Consider the following 20,828-nt stretch of genomic DNA (forward strand, 5'->3'; position numbering starts at 1 on the left):
ATTTTTAACATCAAAAAAGGTAATTTTACTATTTTATCTACTTATTCAATACTTGGAAAAGTTATATACGAATCGACATGTCAATAGGAGACCCATGGTGGAGTTTAGTGGAAGATAAGATGTGTTCTTTACTTTTTTTCTTGATGTTTACCAGTGAGACTTGTGGTCACGGAAAAATGAAATCAAATTTGTTATTATAAAATTCCATTCCAACTACTATAAATAAAACTTCATGTAAATGTTTGAATCACATCATCATTCTCTTCATCATCGATCATTATGAGTTCTTCATGCTACTTTTGCTTACTCTTTCTTGTGTCGTTTTTTCATTTTTGTTTATCCACTCAAAATTTCAATCATGTACTATGCAAGGATGTCGAGAGGCAAGCACTTCTTCAATTCAAGCATGGTCTCATGGATGCTGCAAACAACCTTGCTCCTTGGGTGGATGAGGAGAGAGAGTGTTGTAATTGGGCAGGGATTGTTTGTGATAACTATACAGGTCATGTTCAACAGATTCATCTTCGTGGACTTGATTATACTTGTCATGCCAAAATATTCGCCCACACCAACAAGCGCAAGTTAGGAAGGGATTTGAGTCCATCCATATTGCAGCTAAAGCAACTCAGACATCTAGACTTAAGCTGCAATGATTTTGAAGGGATCCAAGTTCCCAGCTTTCTGGGTTCTCTTCGAAACTTAAGATATCTTAACCTCTCAAATGCCGGATTTGCTGGAATCATCCCTCCTCAATTGGGAAATCTTTCAGAATTGCAAGTCCTTGGTCTTAAAAGTTTTCATGATGATGGTCAGTTAAGCATGTTGAACATGCAATGGTTGTCAAGTTTACGTTTGTTGCGCCACCTGGATATGAGYGGYGTGGAYCTTAGCAAAGCAATCGATTGGTTTCAGGTCATGAACACCCTCCCTTCTTTGGCCGAACTATATTTGTCTGATTGTCAACTCTCCCATGTACATCCCCATGTCTCTAGTCTTAATATCACGTCCCTTACCTTGCTTGATCTTTCTCGTAACTATTTGGTTAACATTTCTATGCCACGGTGGATTTTTAGTACAACCAGTCTTGTTTCATTAGATTTAAGTTGGTGTAGTTTCCAAGGCCCTACTCATAATAGTATTGATGGCTTCCATAACTTGACTTCTCTCAAGTTTCTTCAACTCTCCAGGAACAATTTAATGAATTCTTCATTAGTATTAGGTAGTAATCTCCTCTCATTAGATATTAGTTATTGTGATGTTTCAAGTTCAGATCTAGCTGGCGTTCACAACTTGACCTCTCTTCTTAGCCTTGACCTGTCAGATAATCAGCTCACCAAGCCCATACCTATATCATTTGGTAACCTTTGTAAGTTGAGAGAGATTGATTTGTCATTTAACCATTTTGATAATATGAGTTTAACATACCTTCTTGAAAGTTTCTTCGAGTGCAAATCACCTTGCTTGGAGTCATTAGCCCTAAGGGCTACAAGACTTTCTGGTCATCTACCARATCAACTTCGACAATTKATACATTTGGTTAACCTGAATCTTRSGTCAAACAGTTTCGTTGGCKTTATTCYGAACTCAATAGGAGGATTAKCGTCGTTGGAGATGTTAGACCTTTCGAAGAACCAGCTGAATGGTAGCTTTCCTGATAGCCTCGGTCAACTTTCAAAGTTGAATTATTTAGATCTTTCTTCCAATTTGTTGACAGGTGTTGTCACAGAAGCTCATTTTGCCAAACTAACCGGATTGAAACTCCTAAAGGGAAGAGGAAACAACATAATCTTAAGACCGCAACTTGCCAATTGGATCCCGCCTTTCCAGCTTCAGCATTTAGATTTAAACTCTTGGGGTTTAGGGCCTCAATTTCCATCCTGGTTGCTATCACAAAGTGATTTATCACATTTGGACATAAGCAACACAAACATTTCAGCACCCATGCCTCCATCATTTTGGATTTCATTCCCTAATTTGATGTATTTAGATATGTCACAAAATCATTTCCAAGGAACGTTGCCAAGTTTCCCTGCAACACCTGATATATATGATATACTCGACTTGAGTTCTAACGAGTTTACAGGGAAMTTACCTCATCTTTCAGATGCTTTTTCTGCATACCTTCTGGATCTATCAAATAAYTCCTTTACGGGATCATTRCATCATTTCTTGTGTCCCTATGATGAGATACGAGTAGACGCTCTTAATTTGGGAAATAATCATTTGTCAGGTGTCATTCCTGAGTGTTGGGTGAAGTGGCAGAGGTTGTCATTCTTAAACTTGGAGAACAACAATCTGTCTGGTGGGGTTCCAAAAACATTGGGGTTTTCATATAACCTAGGTCAATTGAACATGCGTGGAAACAACCTCTCCGGAAGACTACCTACTTCAYTAATGAACTTGWCAGRCTTAGAGTACCTTCTACTTGGTAGAAATGAACTTGTTGGATCCATTCCAACATGGCTTGGGAGAGAATTGTCTAATCTGAGAAGTCTCAATCTTAGATCGAACAATTTTGATGGAAATATTCCTCARGAGCTCTGTCATCTTACAAAGATTCACATTTTGGATCTTTCTCACAACAATCTCTCTGGAAATATTCCAAGATGCTTCAACAACTTCAGTGTCCTTTCTGGGAAAGAAAGTGATTCAAATCATTTAAATCTTATCTTTTCGAGTGATTTTAATGAGCTTCTCATTAGTGAGTTATTGGTGATAAAGGGRCGAGAGGACATGTAYAGCACTATTCTTAGACTCATCTTCGTGATGGACCTTTCGAGTAACAATTTTGTTGGGCACATCCCAAGTGAGCTAATGGCTCTTCGRAAGTTGAATTCACTGAATCTATCAAGAAATCAATTGGTAGGAAGGATCCCAGAGAAGATTGGAGACTTGAAATCACTTGAATCTTTTGATTTATCATTAAACAAGCTTTCTGGGGAGCTTCCCGCGAGCTTGTCAAGCTTGAGTTTCTTGAGCAACTTCAATGTGTCCTACAACAGTTTTACGGGAAGAATACCATCAAGTACTCAGTTGCAGAGCCTGAATGAGTTCAGCTTCATTGGCAACAACCTTTGTGGAGATCCACTCACAAAGCAATGTGCAGTTGAAGTAGGTGCCATAAACCAAGTAGAAGAAGAAGATGATGAAGATGGAGCGGATATGGGGTTGATCATCAGCATTGTGCTTGGCTTGGTTACTGGTTTTTGGATGATTGTGGCACCGTTGATGRTCATCAGATCATGGAGGATTGTATATTTTCGTTTCTTAACTCGTGTGGGGTATATGGTTTATGATGTTATGCAAAAGTGTTTTTGCAACATGTTTTCCAAGTGATGAAAAATAATATGATGTTGTAACATATTTTAAGTTGTAATCTATAAAATTAGAAATTGCAGTAACAGTTTTCTCCGTTCCATCATTCACTGTGCTCTCTTTTTAAATATTAATTATTTGAGAAAATCAAAAGAATCGTTTCGGAGATAGGATTTTAACCTAATAATAGTGTGTTATATTAAAGCTAATAGATTATCGAAACATCGTATGAAACAAAAATATTTAAATAACTTTTTTTTTAATTAATATCAAATTTAATATTTTACAATGAATAATATCATTTTTCTTTTATGGTTGAATCATACTTGCACTCACTCGGTATACAACTTCTCGATAGTCTTGTTTCTAGTTTGAATCGGATTATCGTCATTGGAGATGTTAGATGTTTCATATAACATATTGAATGACACCCTTCCTGATAGCATTGGTCAACTTCCGAAGTTGAATTAGTTTAGATATTTCTTCCGAACCACACCACAAAAGGCGGTCTAGTCTGACCGTTTAAACGGCTTAGGTCTCTTATTGGCTTTAAATTAAAAAAAAACATAACATTTATATATCAAATTAAAATCTCTACCGATAAATTAAAAATAATATACCAATTTATAAAAGAAAAGCTCACCTCTAAAATAAATAAATAAAACAATGAGCAAGTTGAAAAAAAGTTAAACAAATCTACCAACAATAGTTGAATTTTTGACAAACGTTGAATGACGATTTAGAATTTTGGATTTGATTTTTGATGGATTTCATAATTTTTCCAAGTTATATTATGCAATCACCCTATAAACGAAAACTAAAAACATAATATATTGAAAGTTGAGCCTACGACATGAAACCAATATAAGTTTAGCCTAAATCAAAGTCACTCTCTGCTGGGCTTGTGTAAGGTTTGTAATATATTATTTTGATGTTATAGAAAATCAGTTATTGACTTATAAAATAGGATTAAATCCTTATTTGATGTATTATGGAAAATTTTGAATTAGTCGTTCTTTCCAAATTTGAGGGTGTTACAACGTATGAAATTAGAAAAGTTCAGAAAAACCCAACGAACTATCCGAATTTAAATAATTAGGTCTCTGAACTATTTTTTTGAATGAAAAAAATATTAAACTTTCTCATTTTGAATGATGAAGTCCCTAAGCATTTTTTTTTCAATGAAATAAATCATCGAACTTTTAAAATTGATTACTTACACAATTTTAACCCAAAAACCCACATGTAACTGACTAAAAATGTTTTAAAATAAAACTACTTGTAACTCGGTAAGTGAGGGAAAAGACTCTCACCCAGTAAACACTTACCGAGTAAAATACGCTTACCAACAATTCATTTTGATGGCTAAGGTACCCGATAAGGTAAGTTAAGATGGTGCTATTGCCGATAAATGCTTACCCAGTACGCCTTTGATAAACAACCTCTAACAAATAACATTTACTTATTTTTAAGCTCCTATCATAAAAAATAGCCTTATTAGGGTAACGTTTCATCCGATAATACATAGATGACGAATAAAAATGTTATCTTAAAAACTTGAAAATAATTAAGGGGTTGTTTGGTTGGTTTTTAATTAAGTCTTGTATGAATAAAGTTGTCTGTGTAGATTAACATGTCTGTATAGATTAAAAGATTTTTTATATAAATAAAAATAGCATGTTTTTTAATTACGAGGAACAAATTTAGAAAAATATTAGCTTTCTACATAAATTTTACTGAATAAACCCACAAAAACATATTTTTTATCGTATTTTCTTTTACATAATTGTTTTCATATATAAGTTTTATATTTTTGTCGATTTGACTGACAATATATTTAGTTTGACAAAACAAATTAAGTTTTCGATTTTTTTTAGAAACAATAAAAGCAAGTGAGATTTCATTACATGAAAATTAATCATTGAAGAAAAATATTAGTTTAATTTTATAGCTCTGTTATTTTCCTTCATCTTATAATCAGTATTTATTTATTTAATATTTAAATTGAAATTAAATGCAATTAATGTTCATCATCATGTAAAAATATTTATTCATTATCTATATTATATTATAAAGTATTTGCAAAAAATTCTTAACAACAATTTTTTATGCATAAAATACTGTTTATTGATGTATATTATTTAAAATTCAAAATTATAAGTAAATTTTACGTAAATACGACTTATTAAAGTTTCATGTTTAAATTTGTATGACTAACTACAGATAAACATCTCATTTTAAATATAAAAAATATAAAATATAATTAAGATAATCACTGAGTTCTAATAAAATAATTCATTATTATTTTTATTAAAGAAAATTATTATTAACCCAAAGAAAATAAATTAAAGAAATAAAAAAATAAAAATTTTAAATAGTTAGTTTTATATTAATATCAATATTCTTTTTTTTAATTTTTTATGATATCTTCATATTTATATTTTATTTAAAAATAAAAACATTATTGTTTTCTCAAAACCATATAAAATTGTATTATAATATCAACCGAGACAAAAAAAAAAATTCTACGAGTAATAAAATTAAATACAAAATCTCTGTCAACATTAATTCCAATTCAGATTCCGATTTCATCCACTGAAGCTATAAATACCTACAGAGAGGTTACAACGGAGAAACAACGCCTTCTTCTCCATAATCACTGTCTCGTTCCGATTCAAGGTTTCCGATTGTGTAATAGAAGCACCATGAGAATAGTTGAAAACATTTGTGAGAAGCACGCAACGTTTCAAGAAATTTCCTTATTCATATGGTAATTTTCACTTGAACGGTAACTGGTGAGTGTTGATGTTCTTCGTTCTACTTTTACTTCTGCAATGGTTCCATATTTATGAATTAAATACACATAATATTTTTTTTGTAAAGCAACGTAGAATCAAAGATTTCTGATCAACGTGCCATTTTTTATCATCGTCTTCGCATACGCGGAGGTCAAGTTTGAACTCTTAAAGCTTTTTAATAATTTTAAGTTTCTTTTGTCCATGATCTCTTGAAGCATACTTTTTATTTGCTTTTCTGGGTTTTTTTTTTACAATTATTTTTAAAACTTGGGGTGTTCAAAAAACCGTTAGATTGCTCAAATCAAGTCAAACCAAACTGTTTTTTACGGTCCGGTCTACGGTTTGAACGTTTTTTGAGTTGTCTGGACCATCAAAAATACACATGTATTAGTTATTAACAATTATTACCGACAAATAAAAAAAAAAACATAACTGCTAATTGAAACTTATTCAAACATTTTTTTAATTAAAAAATAACGTTGATTTTTTATTAGCAATAAGTTTTACGTTATTGAAACTTGTACACCTTAGATGTTCTCAATTCATCAACGTTCTATTGTTATGGTACAAGTAGTAAAATTCGGGTTTGCTATTCACCATAATAGTTCCTCATAAGCTAATTTTTAATTTATACTATATTATAAATCATTTGACAAAAACTCTTAAAAAATATTTTTCTATGCATGAAGTATTGTTCAACAATCTCATTATTGAATACTAAATTACTAAGAACTATTATCGACAAATAAAAAAAAACATGAATGTTTTGTATACAATTACCAAACAATTATATTTCATTTTTCAAAATATCATGAGAACTTATTAATCATTTTAATCACTTAATTATTTTGGACCAAATCATTCAATAATTACCAAACAACCCCAAAAACACATTCAATTCTCCTTCTAGATCTTATTGTTTAGAATGTTTTTACACACTTTTAATACAATTAAATGCAATTGATTTTCATAATCATGTAACAGATTTTGTTGGTTAGCATTAAATGCAAAATCTCGTCAACATAATTCCAATTCCGGTTCCATCCACCGAAACTATAAATACATCACCGGCTTCTTCTCCATCATCACCATCTCATTCCGATTTAAGGTTTCCGATATCATCTCTTTCCTWGTGTAATAGAAGCTCCAAGAAGATTCAAGAAATTTCCTATTCATATCATCTTTCATTAATCCGTGGTAACCGGTAAGTGTTGATGTTCTTCGACTTCATGAATTTATTAGAATCGAAACATTACTGACGTGATCAAAATTACCTGAATCAACAAAAGGAATCCGCCATGAATCTCATCCTGAGAGAAGTCAGCCAACCCGTTGGCTTGAAAGAATAGAGTGATCATGACAGGAAATTCACAAAACATTTAACATTGAAGTCATATCCAGGTGTGATTTTGTTTTTCTATTTCTTGCTACCCTACTTTTGTACAKAAACAAGTTGATGCACAAAAGGCACCACAAACATGAACCTTGTGAAATCTTTATTTACTTGATATTTGACCTTCTTATACGCTTTGATCATTTTCAATTCGATTCTAGGTCCCATTGGTGCTGCTGTTTACTTATTGCTCATGAATCCACATAACTTTAGGTCAAGGATTAAGAATCGGAATCATACATGTGTTCAAGAATTGCGGAAAATTTTGCTAGCTACCGAATTGCCACCTGCAAGGTAATCAATTGTTATTTGTCTATTTCTTCCTTTCCTAAGGCACGGTTTGTATTTATCGTTCATCCTTGTATTCAAATTCATTTTTCATATACCTTCATCTCTTAACCACTTCAAGCATTGCAAACACAAACAGAGGTAATTTATCGTTGTTTCCATATGACGGACCTAGTTTTGCTTAAAAGTTGGCTGATAACAAGCAAAGTTTGCTCGATTGGTCGTTGGAGTATCATCTTAAGAGGAAAACATCAAGGAATGTAATTAAACCACCTATTTCTGTGTATATTTGTTACTTCTGGCACTKAATGGTAGTTCTGCTATCAAATTGTTGTTTCTAAGATTACCATCTGATTTMTCTTTTAAGCTTGTTGTGYTGTCTTTCATCTTATGTATTTGTTGCTCATCATCAAAGAATATATGTCAAAGTGGAGCTTCCGAGAACACCTTTCTCCCTGCTTCTGATGGATATACAAGTTGCTAGTTATCRATTATTAGTGTTAGTGATGCTATTAGTTATTGTCTAATCTAAAACTACTTTCGATTACAAATGGCTAATATTCTTTTGTAAACTTACAGGTATGTGCATGATTCTTAAGTTTGGAATTCAAGAAATGAAGCTCAGAAAAATTGGGTGACCTAGCTAAGGCAGGGGTCTCAGACTTCTTTTGTTAAGAGTTTGTTTTTTATCATAATTTATCTGAAATGATTTTCCATCATCATCACCAGTCTTCAGAAAATACAACGTAAGAATGTAATCTGGGTAGACATCTGCAAGAAACAAGTAAATTGCTTAGTGGAATCACCCTAAATTCTAAAAGACCTTCTATTTGAGTTCTGCTTCCATCCGTTTCAGTGTCTTCAACGGGCTCTTCTGCTCTTAATTTGTGGATCTAGTGTCGGTGGGATTGRTGGTCAGAATTTGTGCCTTTTGGTCTGCACCATCTTCATCTGTTCCAGTAAGCAAGATATTTTCGGTTGTATATATGAAGTTGGCTATCTCAGCAGATGAATATTGGGATAGCAATAAGTGATTCATTATTTCAGTTTGATTAGGTCTTCAATGTTGCTCCTGAGATGGTATCTTGCATCCCTATTTCTGTAGTCTTGATTGSATCTTTGTGAACCATTATCAATACAAAATGACCAGCAAACCACGAAACTACAAACAGTCATAAGAACTATAAGCAACTTCAGAAGTGCAGAAAGTCTTGGCAAGAACCAAATTGAATACCAGGTAACAAGTTGTTATTAAGTTGTTTATGCCTTTCTTCCCCTAGGCACGGTTTATGCTCACTCATCTACCTTTCATTTCCAATATAGCCTTCATCATACAGGTGGCTGCCRCTTTGACAATTATCATTGTCAGATGATTTGCATAATCTGTCATTTCTTATATTTTCTGTTATTTAAACTTTTGAACTGAACCATCCACGTGATTGATTTGTGATATCGCTYAKTCCAAATTGCAAAGAAGAATCTTGAGTTAACTGGAAACCACKCTGAAGTGAGCCAACGGACATGGTGTTCAAGMTMTTGCAGTCAAGGKTGACAAGGTGATCAATGTACCCAGAAAGTAAGTTCACACAGGTGATATGCCACACTGCTTCACATTTTCTTCAGGATGATGGTGTTCTCTGGTGCATTGGCTTTCATGAAGTTCAAAATAACAGCGTAACACTACTCAAATGTTACTTAAAATATGAATTGAGTTCACATTTCTCACCCTAGTAGCTATACCCTTCGACACACACACATAGAGAGAATCTTTGTAAAGCCCTCAATTACCATAGCAGATTTCTGGCGGGGGGTGTTTTAGGTGAATTATATTGTGGGTTTGTTTGATGCTGTTTTTGCTTTTGCAGGAGTCTCGTTTGTGTACTATGCTCGGATTATCTCCTACATCCCCACATATCCACTTGGTGCTGAACAAGAGGTTTTTATTTTCATTTGCTAGTTTTAGAGTCTTAAAACTTTTGTCTTTTTTGCTCAGGTGCATACTTGAAAGTCAATGAATTGATGTGTTTTACTTGATTATCTGAAGTGATGGTGTTAAGTTGATTTTTGAAGTTTATGGAAGGACCATGCCATGTAAGTTAATGATCTGAGGTCTGATTAATATGATCTTTTGATTATCTAAAACAGAGGTTTCAACTGTAAATCATGAAAGTGATGTTTGTTAATTTTGGAAGTTCATTATTAGTGATTTGGGACCTAAAAGTTTCTTTAGCAGTCAAAGTGGCTTGGGAGGGAAAAATAGGTGTATGATGTCTTTATTTGAAGGGTATTCATTTCGGTGGTATGTTAATGCCATCCCTTATTATTGATCCAAATGAAATTAGAGCCCAAGCCAAACAAGTTAATGCAAGATCAGTATAGGTAGTGGCTTGGTCTAGTGACATTTTTGGACCTTGCAGGGAACAATTTATCCGGGGTTATTCCAAGTGATATTACGAGGCTGGTGGAGTTGAGATATTTGAATATTTCCAGTAATAGGTTAACAGGGAGGATTCCTGAGAAGATCGGTGACATGAAGTTATTAGAATCTCTTGATTTGTCAATGAATCAACTTGACGGGATGGTTCCTTTGAGCATGTCAAGCTTGAGTTATTTGAATTTGTTGAATTTGTCGTACAACGATTTGACAGGAAGGATTCCATCGAGCACTCAGCTTCAGAGCCTTCCAGAGTGGAGCTTTGTTGGCAACAAGCTGTGTGGAGCTCCGCTTACCGTAATGTGCGAAAGGCGAGGTGGAAGGGCGGGTGACACCGGTGAAGYAGGTGGAAGTGGTGGACCAGATTGGGGACTTATTATAAGCATAGTGGTTGGATTCGTGGTGGGGTTTTGGGTTGTAGTGGCTCCATTGATGGGTAGCAAGGCATGGAGGGTATCATTTTTTGAATTTGTATATGGTATTTGGTACAAGTTTTGCGAGTTCATGCCCAACTACTCCTCTTCCAACAATAGGTTTTATAGATAACAAAAAATGTAAGTTCTTCAAAATATCTGCAAGTGCATTTTTGAGGACGTTTATTTTTATCGTCATTTCCTAGTGTTATTATATTAGAATTGTCGTTTCCATATTTTATCTGTTTACGATTCAGTTGGAGGACTGATCAATGTCATGTGTGAATGAACCATGGACCAGTCTATGCCACGTGTGAATGAAGCTTGGAGCTTTCCAGGAACCTCTTGTTCAAGTGCTCTTTAAGTAATCAAATTCAAATTGTCACTTTCTCTACTTTGAAAGACTAGTAAAGTAGTTCTTAGTCAACATATTTATCCATGTGATTCGTTGAAAATTGTTATTTATGTGCCTATAATTTATTCTTATTGTTCACATTTCATTGTTTTTGTTCGTTTCATATAAAATTTTAGTGTTAATTGTCCTGTGGTTTACAGTTTATTGTCATTTTAGTCTCGTATACTTGAAGACAAAAGTTAGCTTTCGAGACAAAAATAACAATGAATTATCATTTTAATAAAAAAATCATTATTTTCTTCATTGATTTGGGTAGTGGTGGCTCCAATATTGCTACAAATCATCAAATGCTATTACAAAATCAAATCATAATTACAAAATGGCTAAATAAAAAAAAGGTATGAAAGTCATCATACAAGTCAATTGTGTAAAAGACGTCAATAAAATGGGCCTGGCGGCTGCAATATTGCTATATATATATATATATGTATATGTATATATATATATATATATATATGTGTGTGTGTGTATCAGACACATTTGCTAAGCATCCTTTATATTCAAAGTGTTTCATTTTTCAGAATTTCTATAATTCTAACTACGATACTGATGAAATCTTTCATGCATTTTTGGTTTCTGATTGTTTTGGTATTATGTACCGATTGTGAGGGTAAAGCGAACTCGAGACGGATTATATGCAATGAGAACGAGAGAGTGGCGCTTTTGCAGTTTAAGCATGATCTCATAGACGATACCAACCGGCTCTCATCTTGGAACARGGMAAACATCAACTGTTGTAGATGGGMTGGAATCGTTTGCGATAACTTCACTGGTCTCGTCCAAGAGATTCATCTTCGAGGACCCGATCCAGAACTTGAAGAAGCATCCACACAGATGTTAGGAGGAAAAATAAATCCTTCGCTGCTATCGTTGAAGCAACTTAGGTATCTAGATTTGAGCTGCAATGACTTTGGAACTACAGAAATTCCTAGTTTCATCGGTTCTCTTCAGAACTTGAGATATTTGAATCTCTCAATGTCGCAATTCTATGGTCGAGTACCTCAACAACTCGGGAATCTATCCAGGTTGGCTGTTCTTGATCTCAGAAACGGACCMTGGCTAAGTAACGTTCAGGTGAACAATCTGCATTGGCTGTCGAGTCTCCCTTTGTTGCAGCACCTAGATATGTCTGGCTATGATCTTAGCGGTGCATCCGACTGGCTTCAAGTAATCAACACCCTTCCGTCTTTGGTAGAATTGCACTTGTCTTCATGTAATCTTTCTCAGATCTCTAATCATTTAACCACAGTTAAGTTTACTTCACTAACCATCCTCGATCTTTCGTATAACATTTTCGACACTTTGATGCCTGGGTGGATTTTCAGTCTAACTAAACTAGTTTCCTTAGATTTGACAAGATGCCTTTTCCATGGTCCAGTTCCTGGTAATGTTGGTGGTTTTCATAACATGATCGATCTAAAAGTCGTTCACGTGTCTGAAAACGATTTTATGAATTCCTCATCCGTTTTGAGGGGGTTGTTGAGCGTAACCGGTCTTGTTTCCCTGGATATTAGTACCAGTAATCTTTCAACTTCAATTCTTGGTGGTCTTCAGAACATGACTTCTCTTGTTAGTATCGATTTGTCACAAAATCAAATCACGGAGACCTTGCCAAACTCATTTGGTACCCTTTGCAACTTGAGGTATGTTGATTTCCGAGCTAACTATTTCACTGGAAGTGTATCAGGGMTTCTAGATAACTTATGTGAATGTAATTCGCCAAAGATGGAGTATTTTGCGCTCAGTGCAAACCTCCTTTCTGGTCGTTTACCAGATAGATTAGGAAATCTTCAAAATCTAGCCACCCTTGATCTTGCATTCAATTACATTTCTGGTGTAATTCCAKATTCTATAGGAAGATTGTCAAACTTGAAACAATTGGTGCTTAATGTTAACTCCATGTATGGTCTGCTCCCAGATTCAATGGGGAACTTAACATCATTGGATTGGTTAGAGATTTCTTTCAACAATTTCAATGGAACTCTACCTGAAAGTTTGGGTCAGCTAGGGAAACTGACATATATGAGTGTGCATCACAATTCGTTAACAGGTGTTTTAACTGAAGATCACTTTGCAAATCTAACGGCATTGAAGAGTTTATGGGCAGGGGCAAACATGTTAACTCTAGAACTAAGTGTTCGTAACTGGGTCCCTCCTTTCCAGCTCGAAAGACTGAGAATAGGTTCTTGGAAATTAGGCCCTCGTTTTCCTTCATGGCTTCGGTCACAAASAAACTTGATGAATTTGGACATAGCCGATGCAGGAATTTCAGACATCGTACCTAGTTGGTTTTGGATCTCATTTCCCGATATTAGTTTCTTGAACATGTCTCACAATAATATYCGAGGGATGTTGATAGGAGATCTTATCCTTGCACCAGARGCTGTAGTAGATCTAAGTGACAACCAATTTGAAGGCTCGTTGCCTGGAAAATTCAACGAAGCTGACATTCTTCTTCTTGATGTTTCAAACAATAATCTTTCAGGATCTCTCGAGCAATTCTTGTGTCCTAGTTTGGAGAGCGAAAGACAGTTGCAAGTTCTTGATTTAGCCAATAACAACCTGTCAGGTGTTATCCCAGATTGTTGGACGAATTGGCAAGCTTTATCGGTTGTAAACTTTGAGAACAATAATCTTTCTGGAGAACTTCCACAATCTGTGGGGAGCTTATCTTCCCTCCAATCATTCAACATCCGCAATAACAAGCTCTCTGGGAAATTACCTGCATCTCTTTTGAATTTGAAAAGCTTACAAATTATTGAGCTTGCTGAGAATGATTTCACCGGAAGCATACCATTGTTGATAGATGGAGAAGAAACAAAGTTGAAACTAGTCAGCCTCAGGTCAAACAAGCTGGAAGGTGAAATCCCWGATGAACTTTGTCGTCTCACTTCTATCCAGATCTTGGATCTTGCTCACAACAATCTTTCGGGAACCCTACCAACATGTTTCTACAACTTCAGCATCATGTCTGGAAGGCAAAAGTCGAGTGCAATTGTGCTATATGATTTGCCATTTCAGGTGCAAGTTCTTGGCAGTGCATCATTGGTGACTAAAGGAAGAGAGTTTGACTATAGCACCATTCTGTATTTGGTTACAACGTTGGATCTTTCAGGTAACAAATTCTCCGGCCCCATTCCCATGGATTTTATGGGACTCTTAGGCTTGCGCTGGTTGAATTTGTCAGGAAATCATTTAACGGGAAGAATTCCGGAGGCGATTGGTGAAATGACATTACTTGAATCTCTTGATTTGTCTCTGAACCAGCTTGATGGGAGGATTCCTTCAAGCATGTCGAGGTTGACAACCTTAAACTGGTTAAACTTGTCTAGCAACAAATTAACAGGAGAAATCCCAACAAGTACTCAGCTTCAGAGCTTCAATGAGTCCAGTTTCATGGCAAACGCACTCTGTGGGCCTCCACTTGCAGAGATATGCAACAAGAAAAGGGTCTCACCTGGGGATTCAGATGGTGTGAATGATGACGAAGATGAATCAGATGGAGTTAAGTGGGGATTCATCATCAGCATTGTGGTTGGATTTATAATCGGGTTCTGGGGTGTGGTTGGTCCTCTGATTGCCAGCAAAGCATGGAGAAGTGCTTACTTCTATTTTCTCTACGAAGTGTGGTTTAAGATTCGTATCGCTTGTCGTAATTAGTGTTTCTTTAACATGCTTATCAATTGAGCAAGAATGAGCTTAAATAAGTGGATTTGTAACCATGATAMCAGAACAAGATTTGCAGCTGAATGTTTGTGTAGCATTTGTAGTTGTCTGTCTGTGGATGAAAACACAGTTTATGTTTTATGCATAACGATATATAAAAGTGAAAATCTGGAAAACACAACAATTAAATTCAAAATCAAACCCTTGGTCATGCTCGCTAACCTCTTATCCCAATTGCAGGTGGTTGATTATACGAAACGCCTTCATCATATTCGAAACCCTAAATTCAATACTKGGATTTCGTCTGTATCTCCGGTTAGACGGAAAAACAAGAGGAAGCCGGAGATGGAGGCTTTTAGTTATTCGGTGAAGCGTCTCCATTTTAATTCACAAGAAAAAGAAATTTGAAGGTAAAAGACCACAATGCCCTTAAAAATCACGTGTTATGATGCGTATGAATATAATTTAACATACATCATCGTCCCTCATTACTCATCTCTATCACCGTTACGGTCCTCATCCATGTCGGGAAATATAATTGCATCCTCATCCTCAAGGGGGAAATGGGGATTTTTTTTCCGTTTATGTAGGTTATTTTAAATTAAATATGTGAAAGATCATACATGTTTAAATCTCAAACATTTTCAATAAACCTAAAACCAAAATTAATTTAACTTAATACGAAAAAACCACAACATCATATAAGAATTAATAATCTGAAACAAAAAAAAAAATCGATTTGATCCAAAAAAATTTAAAGTCAAATGTACCAAAAGATATTGAGTAATACAAAACCATATCGAGTAAATGTATTTTGACTAGATATAAAAAAAATAACAATTTTAAATTATGAACCTAGTTAGGAAATATGAAATTATGAATTACCGGTTTAATTGAAATAAATAATATATTTATATATGTAATTTATTAATTAATATATATAACGGGTACAGGGCGAGACGGGACGGGACGGGACAGAGCGATGTCTTTCCCTATCCCCATTCCCGATTTAGCGGGGAATCCCCGTCCTCGACCAGGGCGGGTGGACCGGGTTTTCCCCGACGGATCAGGGCGTATTCCCATGCCTATATACAAGTCGACTGTGACATTATTTTCCAAACGAAAATTGACTCAAATAGTTTTTCTACTCATTTAAATTGGTCTACTAGTCATTTTTCTTGCAGATTTATCTGAATGTCACTATTTCTGCAATATTTACATCTATAAATCCGTAATATTTACCCAAATATCATTATGTCTGCAATATCCATGTTTATAATATTGCAGACCTGGCTAAAAGACAAAAAAAAAAGTTCAAGTTCCACCAGGTTAGTAAGTGGCACCATCGTAATTACAGATTTGGTCGTCGCAATTGCATATTTGGGTTAAATTTGATAATTCTTCTTCTATTATTTCAGGTCCAAAATATTTCATACTTAAGTTAATTCAGGAAAGAAATAATTAAAAGACTTTTAAAAAAACAAAAAGAATATGTATTGTAGACCAATCATATGAAAAGGAGTCGGATAGACTTGTATATTAAAGAGTTAATTACAGATTTGGTCTATATAGTTTGGTACCTTTTACAAAATTAGTACCTAAACTTTATTTATTACAGAACAGGACCTGTTGTTTGCACGTTTCTTACAATTTAGTCCTACACCCTAACAGCCATCAACCATCTCCGTCAACCACGAGGGTAACATGTGTAATTTAAGAAAAAAATATATCTTTTAAATTATTTTTTCAATCGTCATCTTCTCTAAATCTAAAAATAAGAACCCTAAATGTAAACCTAAATCAAATTCAGATTAAACCTTTTATCACAACCAAATCAAATCAACGGCGGAATCGAGAAATCATATCTGATCTGGAGGTTGGGGAAATGGGTCACGAACCACTCTCATCTCGAACCATAATCAAATTTGGAGGTGGAGAGGTAGYCATAAAGCGTCGATCTGTCTTTCTCTCTCGTCTCTCTGTGTTGTTGAACTGAAAACAGTTAGGGAGGTGGCGGATGGGTCACGAATTTGAGCAAAGCAGACGCAAATGTGACGAATGGAACTGGGTTTTTGTTGATAATCGGAACTGGGTGTTCTCCCTTTGGGTATTTTCGAACTATTTGACTTGTGCTAAAGCTTGAATCTTTAAGCAGAGTGAATCATAGGAAGTAACATCACAAAAGAAATCTCACATCCAAGAAACTAACCCGATTGTGTCATTCATCAAGTCAGTAGTTGCTGCGTTCTGGTCTGCATAATTTTCAGCACGTAACCATTTAGTTTGGTCCAAAATTGAAAAAGACACTATATGAAACTACTAGATCAATAGGAAACTATTGGAACGAAGCAATCATTCTTTCACACAATTATAAGTCGACTACTAGATGCTCAATCCACACTCAACTCCAAACTTCATCAAGTCACCCCGCAAGACTTGGTCGACTCAAAATTTAGCATTATATGAGAGAGATATATCTCTTGGACTTTGTTATCCACCGTTGACTCAAGACCCCCAAGCCTTTCGATCGTCCATTAGTTTAAAGTTTCTTTCCAAGAAGACATCACTTATATGTGGGTGGACCCAAGTTATGTAGTGTGTGACTTCTGAGTGTCAACCTGGTAAACCAACTTTATGTCAACTTACCAAAGTGGGGTTTTTGGGTTTGAAAGCAATACAATGGGTGTGGATGCAAGAGTTGAAAATATGTACACTTACAAATTAATATGTCTTGCTTCATTGCCTCTATATATGCAGCTAAGTAAAGAACCACATTTACTTACCAGCAAATCAGCCATTAATGCAGGCACATACATATGAAACCTTTAATACTTCTTTCTTCTTCTATCCTTTGGTTTCTGACTGTTTTAGCATTATGTTCTTCTTGTTATTCTCTGGGTCATAATGAAAATTCAACTGATCATGTTCTATGCATCAAAAGTGAGAGAACAGCGCTTCTGCAGTTCAAAACCGATCTCATTGATGGTGCTAACCGCCTCTCTTCTTGGACTGCCTCCAACAACGACTGTTGCAAATGGGATGGTGTCGTCTGCAATAATATTACAGGTCATGTCCAGGAGATTCGACTAGGAGGACCTGATGACAGCCTTCATGGTCATTGCCATGGTCCTTATGACACGGATGCTGAATTTGAAGCGGCATCAAAACAGATGTTGGGGGGGAATATAAATCCTTCCTTGCTGTCCTTGGACCAACTTAACCACTTGGACTTGAGCTGCAACGATTTTGGAGGGATCCCAATTCCAAGTTTCATCGCGTCTCTTCGGAGTCTGGAATACCTTAATCTCTCGATGTCTCAATTTGATGGACAGATTCCTMGCCATCTAGGGAATCTGACCATGTTGCGCACTCTTGATCTGCGATATGGGTTGTGGCAAAGCTCTTTTCCCGTCAAGAACCTGCACTGGTTGTCTAGTCTTYATATGTTGCAGCAYCTAGATTTGAGCGGCTATGACCTAAGCAATGAACGTGACTGGCTACACGTGATCAACGGCCTCCCATCTTTGTTAGAATTACGCTTGGCTTCATGTTCCCTTCCACAAATCTCTYGTCATCTAAACACCATTAATTTTACCTCGCTTTCCATCCTTGATCTTTCCTACAACACTTTCAGTGATAGTTTCCTACCTCGGTGGATCTTTAACCTAACTAGCCTTGTGTCCCTTGATCTAACTAACTGCTTCTTTCATAATCTAGACCCAGGAATAGGTGATGGTTTTCAGAAATTGAGATCCCTCAGAGTTCTTCATGTTTCAGGGAATGATGTTATGAATCATTCATCATTGCTGAAGGGGGTATCTAGCCTAACAAATCTTGTTTCTCTAGATATCAGTACCTGCAGTCTAACAAGGTCGATTCTCCTTGATCTTCAGAACATGAGTTCCCTTGTTAGCCTTGACTTGTCCAACAACAAAATCAACGAGTCGCTGCCTACTTCATTGGTTAATCTTTGCAACTTGAGGTTTGTCGCTCTTCAATCTAACCACTTGTATGGAAGTGTATCCGAACTTCTTCAAAACTTCTGTGAATGTAAAACATCTAAGCTGGAGTCTTTAGGCTTTTGGGGCAATTATCTGGTTGGTTATTTGCCTGACAAAGTTGGACATCTACAAAATCTGGTTACCTTTRACCTCGGATTCAACTTTCTATCTGGTCAAATTCCAGATTCARTAGGAAATTTGTCGAATCTAAATATGTTARTACTARACGCCAACTCAATTTCTGGCCCAATCCCAAATTCAATAGGAAGACTTTCATCATTACAGTGGTTAGACCTTTCAAACAACCTGTTCACCGGAAGTCTTCCTGACAGCTTAGGGAACCTTCAAAAGTTGAAGTTTTTCAGTGTATATAACAATCTGTTGAATGGTTCGGTCACTATACGTCAAATGAATCTCACGTCATTGACAACTTTAAGGGCTGAGAACAACAAGTTAACACTGCATCCAAGTGTTGAAAACTGGGTTCCACCTTTCCAGTTGGAGGTATTGAGAATAGGCTCTTGGAATTTAGGCCCTCGTTTTCCTTCATGGATTCAGTTTCAGAGAAACTTGACTGAGTTAGATATAGCAAATGCAAACATTTCAGACACCATGCCAGATTGGTTTTGGACTACATTCTCAGCTATAGAATTCTTAAACATCTCCCACAATAGAATCCAAGGAAAGTTGACACAAGATCTTGGTTTCCTCGCTACAAATGCAGTAGTAGATCTGAGCGACAACGGCTTCGAGGGTCCATTGCCTGGTTCTTTCAACAGACCCGACATAGATTTCCTTGATCTTTCAACGAATCATCTTTCGGGGTCTCTAGAGAAATTCTTGTGTCCTAGGATCCAGGAACCGAGGCAGTTAAAACTTCTTAATCTTGCCAACAATAACCTGTCGGGTGCTATTCCAGATTGTTGGGTGAACTGGGATTCTCTTTTTGYCTTAAACTTTGAGAACAATAGATTATCTGGTGGAATCCCAGAGTCTGTGGGAGAAGTATCTTYGCTCAGATCATTGAACATGCGCAAGAACAATCTTGCTGGAAAATTACCTGTGTCCGTGATGAGTTCAAAGAGCTTGTTGATCATAGATCTTGCTGAAAACAAACTCACTGGAATCACACTGTCCCCAAAACAGAGGAAAGCTACAAATTTGAAACTTCTAAATCTCCGTTTAAACAAGTTGGACGGTAAGTTTCCATATGAAGTCTGTCGGCTCACTTCAATTCAGATCTTAGACCTGGCTGACAACAATCTTTCTGGCAACGTGCCGACATGTTTCTCCAACTTCAGCGTAATGTCTGGAAAACAAAGCTYAAGTCCTATCATTATTTATGATGAATTCGTCCAAAATCAAGTTTTGGGCAGCGCATCATTGGTGACCAAGGGAAGAGAGAGCTCATATAGCACCATCCTATATTTGGTGACAACCCTAGACCTTTCAGGTAACAGATTTTCTGGGCACATTCCTAATAAGCTAATGGACCTTGTGGGATTGCGTTATTTGAATCTGTCAGGAAATCAGTTGAGTGGAAGAATTCCAAAGAACATTGGTGACATGCGATTGCTTGAATCTCTGGATTTGTCCTCCAACCAGCTTCAGGGAGGAATTCCATGGAGCATGTCGAATCTGACTTTCTTGAATTGGTTTAACGTGTCCTACAACAGTTTGAGCGGCAGAATCCCTACAAGCACTCAGATCCAGAGCTTCAACGAATCCAGCTTCATTGGCAACAGACTCTGTGGACCTCCTCTTCAAGATTTATGTGAATTAATAACAAATGCTGATGGGTTGAAAGGTGAAGAAAAGAATGATGAATCAAATGAAGTTGATTGGGTGTTGATAGTCTGCTTGGTGGTTGGATTCTTCTTTGGTTTCTGGGTGGTGGTTGGACCATTAGCAGTSAACAAAGTATGGAGAGTCGCATATTTCGGGTATCTGTATAAAGTATGGCACAAGCTTTGTGTGAGATTATAACATATGTTAGTAATGTTGCATCATTTTTCCAATGAGTCGTTAATGAAGTGTATGTTTCTTGCTACTGCTCATTATGCTTTATGTCAAAACGAAACAACCGAGCTCGGATGGAAACCAGC

General features: G+C 36.0%; 1 protein-coding gene and 1 long non-coding RNA gene across 4 annotated transcripts; both read left to right on the plus strand.

Annotated features, from left to right (window-relative positions):
- The first annotated feature begins 414 nt into the window (after window positions 1-414).
- Window positions 415-3,336, plus strand: LOC112504816 (receptor-like protein EIX2). Its single transcript, XM_025108773.1, has one exon. It carries the CDS (start codon window positions 415-417, stop codon window positions 3,334-3,336), a length of 2,922 nt encoding a protein of 973 aa, XP_024964541.1.
- A 3,888-nt stretch (window positions 3,337-7,224) lies between these two features.
- LOC112504818 lies at window positions 7,225-9,112 on the plus strand. 3 transcript variants are annotated; one of them, XR_003068269.1, is made up of 4 exons: window positions 7,225-7,317; window positions 7,403-7,514; window positions 8,374-8,753; window positions 8,842-9,112. It is a non-coding gene; the product is annotated as an uncharacterized LOC112504818 (long non-coding RNA). The 3 variants fall into 3 exon arrangements; XR_003068270.1 differs by having other exon boundaries at window positions 8,851-9,112; XR_003068271.1 differs by having other exon boundaries at window positions 8,651-8,753.
- Window positions 9,113-20,828: the final 11,716 nt, after the last annotated feature.

This window comes from Cynara cardunculus, unplaced genomic scaffold (genome assembly GCF_001531365.2).
Source record: "Cynara cardunculus var. scolymus isolate 2C unplaced genomic scaffold, CcrdV1 Un_Scaffold_7034, whole genome shotgun sequence".
Taxonomy (NCBI): Eukaryota; Viridiplantae; Streptophyta; class Magnoliopsida; order Asterales; family Asteraceae; genus Cynara; species Cynara cardunculus.